This window comes from Poecilia reticulata, linkage group LG21 (genome assembly GCF_000633615.1).
Source record: "Poecilia reticulata strain Guanapo linkage group LG21, Guppy_female_1.0+MT, whole genome shotgun sequence".
NCBI classification, from domain to species: Eukaryota; Metazoa; Chordata; class Actinopteri; order Cyprinodontiformes; family Poeciliidae; genus Poecilia; species Poecilia reticulata.
In genome coordinates, this window is record NC_024351.1 from 4,434,589 (window position 1) to 4,444,578 (window position 9,990).

Sequence of the window (9,990 nt, forward strand, 5' to 3'; positions counted from 1 at the left end):
GGTTTTAGTGATAACATGAGCAGCAGCGTCTGGATCAGCTGCAAGCTGACTGTCGTAATCATTGCAACATGGATGAGTTTCTCTAGATTTTGCTGACATTAGTCCTGTAACCTGGAAATGTTCTTCAGGTGATAGAAGGCCGACTTTGTAACTGTCTGTATGTGAGTCTGAAGGTTCAGGTCAGAGTTTCCAGCAGAAATAACCAGATTATTAACCCTGGTAAACCACCAGGCTAAGGTGGCATATTATAATTTTTTTTAAGACTTTATAGTTTTTGTTTATGTACTAATCTTCCAGTAGCATATAATTATCAAATAATATAGTCAAATTTCCTGTGAACTTTAAACATTTTTAACTCAAACTTGGCGGGCGCTGCATGAATGATGGTCCCAGCGCACCGACCACCAGGCTTAGCGAGTTTTCTGAGGAAAACCCTGAACAACTGACTTTAAATCGTTTATCTTTAATTTTAAAGATCGTTCATCGTTCATTTTATCCAGAGATAAAATGTTCAGCTTTGTTTTTTGTTTCAGATAAAGAAAGCATGAACACAAACAGAATCAATATGGTGCTGGTCAGAGAGACGGCCTCCGATCTGCTTAAATCTGTTCATTGAGCCTTGTTGTGTTCGTCAGACCCTGCATGAGGAGAAAACGTCCCACGAGAAGGACCTGAGGAGCATGCAAACTCACTACGAGGAAGAGGCCAGCCAGATGAAGGACAGCCAGGCCCGTGCTTTGGAGGAAGTGGCCAAGAAGCACCGAGTGACCCTGGAGAACACGCTAACCACCGCGGAGAAGGACAAGAACCGCCTGCTGGCTGTGAGTCCCCACACCGTCACACACCAGCAGGCTGACATTCACTCCTCCTCAAGGTGAAGTTACAGCGCAGAGCCAGGGAGAATCTTAAAGCGACAGCCGCGTCGTCTTTTAAATATGTTTAACCTGAACAGACAGATAATCAGGAGTGAGTCAGAGAAAATACAAGCTGTCAGTCCGTCTGCTTTCTGCTGCCACTGTCCGCCAAAAGATCTGCTCCTGTCACACAATTCAGTCTGTTGATGTTGTATCTGTTTATAACTGAGTGGCTTTGTCTGCTCGGGATCAGAAGCAGCAGCTGGTGAATCCAGAGAGGCAGCAGAGGCAGCTAAGAAACGAACACGGTTAAAAGTAGAAAACTACCAGGGTTCAAGCAGAGAACTAACATGGTTAAAGTAGAAAACTAACATGGTTAAAGTAGAAAACTAACAGGGTTAAAGTAGAAAACTAACAGGGTTAAACTTTAACCATGTTAGGTTTCTACTTTAAAGTAGAAAACTAACAGGGTTAAAGTAGAAAACTAACCATCTTAGTTTTCTACTTGAACCCTGTTAGTTTTCAGAGCCATTACTGAATATATTGCTCTGTTAGTTTTCTACTTTAACCATGTTAGTTTTCTACTTTAAAGTAGAAACCTAACATGGTTAAAGCAGAAAACTAAGATGGTTAAAGTAGAAAACTAACAGGGTTCAAGCAGAGAACTAACATGGTTAAAGTAGAAAACTAACAGGTTTACAGTAGAAAACTAACAGGGTTAAAGTAGAAAACTAACAGGGTTAAAGTAGAAAACTAACAGGNAGTAGAAAACTAACAGGGTTAAAGTAGAAAACTAACAGGGTTAAAGTAGAAAACTAACAGGGTTAAAGCAGAGAACTGCTATGTTTCTATATCCATCCATCCATGCATGTATATTATATCTCCTATTTTTCTCCTGCTAGAAGAAAAATGCATTTAAAAGAAAAATCTGCCCAGTTTGTATTTTATCCAGGTAGCTGAGATTCTGCTGAGAACTGCTGATAAAGTTGTTCTCTGTGGGGAAGCAGCGCTTGTTAACTTATCCACAAACTCTCTGCTTTATAACAAGCCAACGTTTTTCTCCGACCCCACCATCTGCTGCAGGGGCGAAAAGCAGCCATTTAAAAAGCGGCTCCACTTGGTTCTGGAAGCTTATCAATCTGTTGTTTTTTGGAAACAAGAGTTACAGGCCAACACGTTCAGTTCTGCTTCTAGTATTTGGTGTACATTTCTAAAAGTGGCTGATTGAAATGATTAGGTCCTCTTCTCAGCATCCAGTCAGGTTCAGGAGAATCCTGTTCTTTTACATCTCAGGCCACTATTTTACAGATATTTTGTATATTTTGGTGAAAAAAAACCAGATTAAAATCTGAAAAGTCTGATCAACTCTGTAGATTAGAAACTATGATGCTGAAGAACATTATGACAGAGGAAACGGCTGCAGTTCTTTTTTTGGAGCCGTTAGCCTGGCACTGCCTTAGCCATGCTGGGGCTCTTCTTCTTCTTCTTCTTCTTCTTCTTCTTCTTCTTCTGAGTTTTAATGGTGATGTTGGCGCCACCAGCTGGCACAACAAAGTCATTACAGCATTAATGTGTCTGTTTAAAAAGTGTGTATCCATCCATACGTACATAATAAAATACAACTTTTCAGGTTTCCAATTCAGATTGTATAGAAAACGTGTAAAATTCATGAAATGAATGTAATCAGATTACATGACCCATTTAATGCTGTCAAAGTGATTTACTTCAGTAAAATACTTGAGACATGTGAAATCTTTCTAGTTACAGTTTTCTTAATTAAGTGGTGGCAGGATTTAAGGATTTTCTGCCTCTGAGGTAAAAATAGAGATAAAATGCAAATGGAAAAGTTGTTTCCATTAAAGAACTCTGCAGATTTTTGGCTGCCAGGAAGAAAATTAGTTTTTCTGGTTTTGCAGAAAGACGATGTTCAGGACTACATATTTATTTTAGCTCACCGTGTGTTACATCCAAGCAACTCATTTTTTTTTACTGAATATAGGTCAGGAATGTATTATCGCTCCACACACACATTTAAATTCACCGTTTTCTGTCGGATTCCTTCACATGGGTGGCAGGTGATTGAACCTGGGACTCCTGCAGAAAAGCTGCAGTTTGTTGGGTCCTCTGTGGGAAAAGGTTAATCAGGAAGAGGCTGCAGCGGTGACTAAGAGGTTGGCACACCTAAATGAGAAAACGCAGCCTACCTGCGTGGGCACGTTTATATTTACCACCTATAACTGTCATCTGGGTCGCTTTGCATAATCTGCTGGAAATGTGAGCAACCTGGGGCTGCTTCTGTCAATTCTGCTTTTCTGTGTTACAACAGATTTTTTTCCAAAAATAAAAACAAATCCTGGTGACGCCACGTCACGCAACCTGCCTGATGATGAGTCACGCAGGTGATACGGGTGTTTTTGTTGCTATTTAAAGCAGGAGCTAAAACATCTACCCCACACAGCTGCGTCACTCTGGAGTCGACGGTTTGACACTAATCAGGTTAAAATCCTGCCCACACAGCAACAAAGGAGAAAGCTCGTCTATTTTCAGGCTCTGCACTGCATATTCTCCTCACGTATTTGGATATTTGTCACTTTTGCTCTTTCAAACAAACGAGGAAATTGGGCTTTGCGTAAGCGCTGCAGCTTTGACATTTAAAAAGGTGCAGAATGCATGTTTTTAAATTTAAACTCCCGCTTGAATGCTGATGACATTTACAACTCAGAGGAAAGAGGGAAAAGAAAGTAACATAGAAATTAGACGGCGTTGATTTGATGGGGAAAGATGGATTGATGCTGCGGAGCGACACTGAAAGGTGTGTGAGAGTTTCTAAAACGTCCAGGTTTAATAATTTACTCCCTCTTACTTAGCACAGAGGTCGGCCGTCCTGACCGGCCGCAGGCTCACACACAAAGCCACTTCCACAGCCCGGCAGCTGCAGAGTCCATTTTCAACTCCTGTGAAAAATAGGAGTTCCTCTTTTCACCTTTTCACCAAAATGGAAGCTTTAGTGTTAAATCTTTAATATTTAAAGTGCTTTAAACCATAAAAACATCATGCGGTCACTAATTATGACACAAGCAATTAACAGAATTATCAGTCAAATACACATTAAAATGTTGATCAGTGATCCAGTTACTACTAATCAAAGGCAGCCTGGTAACACTTTATTTGAAGGGGACATGAAGTAGTCTTCATAAATGTTTGACTGTTGTCCTGAAGTGTAAATACTGAAACTTTTAATGCAGAACTGCATTAAAAGTTGCATTAAAGGGCCATTAACAGTTTCAACTTTGAATTAAAAGTGTCGACTCAGCATTATTTGGTAAATAATGACTCTTTTAATGCAAATTATAATGCAGTTTTGAATTTAAAGTGTCATTATTTACCCAATGACGCTTGATGACAGCAGTCATTAAGTCTCCTTCATGTCATGTCAATCTTATACACTCGTCTTCAAATAAAGTGTCACCTGCATCTCTAACCATGTGGGTTTTATGCCTGGATGTAAAGGAACTCGGTGTTTCAGCTGTTTTGCAGTTTTCTCATCCATCAGAGCTGCTCGTTCCTTTGTGCCTGATGTTCAAATTAAACCCAGCAGCTAAACATCCAGTGTCAGGTTGGTCTGACACGAGGCCAAACTCGTCTCCTGAGATTACAAACAGGACCGGTTTAATGAGTCTCCGCTCCGAACTGCAGCTCGCCTCTCGTTTAGCTGCTGCTGAGGCGTACACTTCCTCCAGCCTGGAATGGCCCTGTGATGGTTCCCAGTCTCCACAGAGGCCTTATCCCAGTCACACACAGCACGACCGCTGTTCTCCTGTTCTCCTGCATCGAAGTTGTGCAATGAGAGCGTGTTTTAAATGTGTTTTTGCTTTCCATATAAGGACTTCCTCCCTAAACTCTGCCGAGGTTTTCCTTCAGTCCTCACTCTGCCATCAGTTATCTTCTTGACAAATGACAGCCAGACAGATGATCCCTCTGTTCATCGGCACCTAATTCTGTCGTCTGGTCCAACTTTAATCTAGTAAATGATCTTTTCTTTCATCAGCTGCAGCCTTTCAACACTTTGAATCATAATGAGTTCTCTCTGTGAAAGCAGCGTTTTGAATTTAAATGGATGGGTCTGCTCCGCCTTTGTTTCGAGTTGCGAGTAATAAAATCAATCCCGATGCGTCGCGATTGATTTTTTTCAGTTCCAGTATCAAAATTGCCCACAAAGCCTTTGATAATATCATGCAGATGGCAGTGATTTAATGTTGTTTTGTGCAGCTGAGCGTAGGAGACGATGGATTCACTTCACAGGGCTGTTGGCTTCGAGTCCAAATTAAACTATGCATTCGGTTCCTCCGGTCCGAATCTTACCRTTTGTTTCCCCTGCAACATCTTATAATGGTTCTGTTTTTCCAGAGCTTTCTGTCTTAAGCCGTTTAACAAATTCATAACCTGGAAATGCTCCTGTCATGATTGTGTGGTTGATGGTGGATYCAAATGCAGGAGAGAGAGGAGCTTTAATGGGGGATAAAAAGTGRCAATCAAAAACCATATGGAGCACAGGGAGCCAGAGAAGAACAAAAAAACATCAGAAAACAAACAAAAACACAAGGATTTCACATGAATTCCTCTGATCGTCTGGACACTTCTGGTTTTCTTTCCACCGGTATCTTCAGCTTTCCTGTGGAGTGACCATTATTATTTTTAAAAACAATCCTTTGGTAAGCTAACTGTACGTGTCAAACTGTGAGCTCAAACGACCGTTGATTCACTAGATTGACTAAATCACACTTTAARAGCTTCACATTAAYAATTTCTCACGCTTTGCTTCTTTGTGACGGTTTTCTGTAACATCCTGTTTTTAAATGCTTCCCTCTGTGTAATGAGCAAATGCAACAAACGGTATTAGGCGTTGGAGCAGATTCCCTCGGCTCTAATTGTCCTTGGAAAGTCGTGCTCATCTCACAGTGTAACAGAAACAATTGTCCACTAATAAGCAGGCATAATAAGCCGCATTACACTGACGATTAGTTCTTCCTCTCACCTCAGTCAAGGACGACMAAGATGCTCTGCAAAGTTTCTAAAGACGGATGCAATAAAAACAACCCTCTAAAACTTGCTGTTAACATTGCTTTTCTGCAAGAAATTAAATAAAAAATGCACCAAATGTTTTCTGAAATTTTTCTCCATGTCATCTGGTGACTATTGCAGCCAAAACTGTTCATGTTTTAGGGAGAACTATTCATATCAATTATTGAGTGAATGAAATGCATAAGGTTAAATGGAATGTTGCAAATTGATTTTCTCGTTTGTACCTGATGTGGTTTAATTGTGTAATTTCAGCTCATGTAAAATATGGGTGTATGGAGCTAAATTGGGGCCAAAAGTTTTGTTCAAAAGAAAACATTGAAGCTAAAAAACAAGATTTCAAGCTGAAAAATTATTTTGAAGCTGAAAGAAATGTTTTGAAACTAAACAAAGGATGTGACACTGAAAAAGATATTCAATACTACTTTCAAATTTGAGGAAGTTTTTCTGTCTCAAAGTTTTTTTCCCTTTTTTTGAATAAATTTTAAGGTCCTGGTTTTGTTTTTTGTTTTTTCGTTTCAAAATTTCTTTCCATTTCAAAATAATTTTTCAGTTTGATTTTTTTTTTTTCAGTTTCAGTTTTTTTGTTGTACAAACCTTCTGGCCCCAATTTWGCTCCGTACAGGTGTGTTTCAATTTATTCAGTTTTAAAATTTTTAAGCCAAATATGTTAGAAAAACCCACAGGCTGTTGTTTGTTTTCACATGACTGTAGTTTAAGCAACTTTCTTTAAAGTTGAGTCTTTGTTCTAAACATTTAAACATCTGCTGTCCATTTTGGCTCTAATCTTATCTATAATTTCCTCCTGGATAAACAGGTGATYATTACAGATTTATGGCTCCATCTTCATGTCCAGAAATATAAAATCTGGACAAATAAACAAGTTCATGGTGTTAAATAAGACCGTRATGTTCCAGCTGCAGTGAGGCATGTAGTTATTGTCATAACTGATTTAATTTCTCTGTTTCATCAGGAGCTGGAGCAGCAGTTTGAGAAGGAGCGCYTCTCTCTGGAGGAGCAGAAGACGCTCCTCAGTCAGCAGCTRGACGAGATGAGGGAGGAGCTGACGTCCAAACTCAGAGCCGCCAACGAGGAGGTGAGGCTTCTCCCAGCGTCTGGATGTCTAACATCTGCAATCCTCTCTGCAGCCAATAGAAATACTGACGTCACATCCGTCACTTTCTGGAGTAAAAACGGCGACARATGGAACATAACTGAGATAATTAATATAAAATAGTTTGTTTGGTCAACCAATGTCCTTAAAAAGAAACTCAAGAATTTAATAAAAGGTCATATTTTTCTTGTACTTAGAAAATATAAATAATTTTGGTAATTCTCTCTGACCTGAAACAAGAAACATTTAATCTGATTTAATGTCAAATGGTAAAAAAAAAGTATCCAAGTCCTTGAAAATGTTTGAATTTAATTTAGCTGTTTTCAAGGTTTGGGAAGTGCTAGATATTAAAACTGCACAGTTTTGTGATGAATTGTTATCTAAGTTTGTAAAATGTTATTTCCTGTTGAAACCAGATATTTACATTTACCTAATAAAAAGAYACTTTTGTCAGTTTGAATTTAAATCAGACCAAATGTTTATTATTTTAGGTCAGTTGGAATTACCAAATTGTTTTAGATGTAAAAGTTGCATTTTAGTTACTGAAGAATGTAGAAAACTGACAAGACATTATTAATAATGTCATAAAATGGTGAATTTAAACTGTTTTCTTTAGTTTATTTGTTTTTTTTATTTCCAAAGTGTGGTGCTGGAAAAGTTTGAAAACTCACCTTGAAAAGTGCTTGAACGTATTGTGGGAAAAGTGCACAAACCCTGCATCTTTATTTATATTTAAATGTTCCAGCTGTAGATGCCTGAACATTTAGAAGTCATATTCTGCTTTTATTCCTCTAAAATCTATAAAATCGCTTTATTCTGAAGTCCTGCATCCAAACTGAGCCTCAAGGTTTTAGCTGTAAAACTGTCTGAAACTGAATTTTAYATAAGAATCATTGTCATCCTTTTAAATCCTGAGCTCAAAGTGCCTCATTGTGTTTTTTAACCTGGCTCTKAACAAAGCTATTTAAATTCACCTTGAAACTCTGTAAGAGTTTCCAGGCTGCAGCTCTGACTGACTGGAGGTGAATTTGAAAAGTCAGAGAACAAGTTTAGTCAAAATATGAACCGTGTGGATGTTAAAACTCTGCATTTCCATCTGGYGGTTGGTAAAAAGATTTTAAAAACATTTTATTCAGTTTTAAAAGTATCCTTTTTGATCCTTTTCTAGAATTATTGGAAGTTTTTWGGCAATTACTCCCTCTGATTTTGAATCCTGTGCAGCTGGAAGGATTTCTGYTCTTTTTTTACTTTTGGGGAGGAGTTGTGATGCGTAACCACGGCAACGCCGTGTTGATTTTACAATACAGAGCARCTAGTAGCATCCAGAAGGCTCAAATAATGAGCTGCTACCATCTRMACCAGTAGTTTTCTCTGCAAAAGCACAAAATATTACCAGTATTGTTGTTCTAGTTTCTCTTGCAAATATCTTAGGACACTTGAAATAAGACAAATTTCATTTGCACTTTACTTTTCAGCAAGGTAATAATACTTGGTGATATTTTGTGCTGATGATCGGTGATCGTATCCCCTACTCCAACATCTCTCTGCCCGGCTTTCCAACCAAATAGACATTTAATAGTAGTGGTGAAAGCAAAGGAGATGGACTAACAGTATATGTTACTGTGGAATATCATCTTTGCTTCCCAGAAATCATAACGGAAACAGTCTTCAGTCAGGGACTCCATGAGATTTGATGCAAGACTGACTGCTACTGGAGATCCTTCAGCATCACCAGCCACAAAAATTCTTCAAAGATACTTTGATGACATTTGATTTCCCCTTGAAATGAGTACAATTCCAAGGGGAAATCTAGAAAAATAACTTTTGTTTTTGCTAGATTTGTAGCTTAGGGGAAGCATTTGGTGCTTAACTTTGCATGTCAGCAACATTTAAAAAGTTGTACATATTTTGATAAAACGCCAGTTGACTGAACAAAGAGCTGCAGAGGCTGAGGATGGGTCCGTTCTGTCCAACCCGCCTGCAGGTGTCCCGGCTGCAGCAAGAGGTGCGGAAAGGGGAGGAGGACTTCGGGGCAGCGGAGGGCCAGATCTCCACCCTGAAGGAGGCGCAGGACAAACTGCTGGAGGAGCTGGACGCCACGCGGGCCCGACTCAGAGAGACCAGCAACCTGCTGACCGCGCTGCAGGTAACTTCTACCACACAAAAGATCAATATTATCGATAAATACACAACTGATCACTAAGAGGTCCATCTGTCTGTTCCTCAGGGGGAGCTGGAAATCCAAAAACGCCAACATGAAGCCAAACTCATCACCACCAAAGAAGAAGAAAAGCATAAGATGGACAAGATGGCGCTGGAGCTGGAGCTGAAATGGACCGAGACGCTCCGGTAAGTCTGAGCGTTCGGGTCGGGAACCGAAAACCGAAAACTGACCGAGTTCCTTTTAAAAAGCTCAAATCATGCAGGAAGAAATAAATGAGACATTATAGCATCAACTGAGCATGCTCAGTCAGATCCACAGGTAAATATGTTACCAGACTGGAGCTGAAACGATTAATCAAATTAATCGCGATTAATTGATTATTGAAATAACTGTCAACTAATTTGGTAATCGATTAATCAATAACTGGAGCATACAGATTAAAAAAAAGGGATATTGCTGAAAGAACAACACAGAGCAGCAATTAAGACAAAACTGTACAAAAATTTTATATTTAAGATGAAAAACCACCTTTGTCCAAAACTCCTCAGATGGCAGTTTTAGCAAATAAATCTGCCTAAAAGCATCTTTTATTAGCCAATTATTAATCTGTTAATCCAGAAAATAATCACCAGATCAGCCTTTAAATGTATTGATAAGCGAAGCAGAAAAGACTGAGCTTTTCACATGTTGATGTTGGACGTATTTTCTTTAAAACGCTCACTAAAGGAAGGCTGTTACTGTCATGATCCGTGTTTCTATGTGTTTATTTTCTAGTTTCT

General features: G+C 39.1%; 1 protein-coding gene across 3 annotated transcripts in view; it reads left to right on the top strand.

Moving 5' to 3' along the window:
• Positions 1-9,990, top strand: part of fam184ab (family with sequence similarity 184 member Ab) — a 135,807-nt gene that overhangs the window by 77,086 nt on the left and 48,731 nt on the right. For all 3 annotated transcript variants that reach the window (XM_008397244.2, XM_008397243.2, XM_008397242.2), the window contains exons 9-12: positions 636-821; positions 6,907-7,029; positions 9,032-9,193; positions 9,275-9,396. In XM_008397244.2, coding sequence (XP_008395466.1) covers positions 636-821; positions 6,907-7,029; positions 9,032-9,193; positions 9,275-9,396 — 593 coding nt within the window. The remainder of the gene's footprint in view (positions 1-635; positions 822-6,906; positions 7,030-9,031; positions 9,194-9,274; positions 9,397-9,990) is intronic.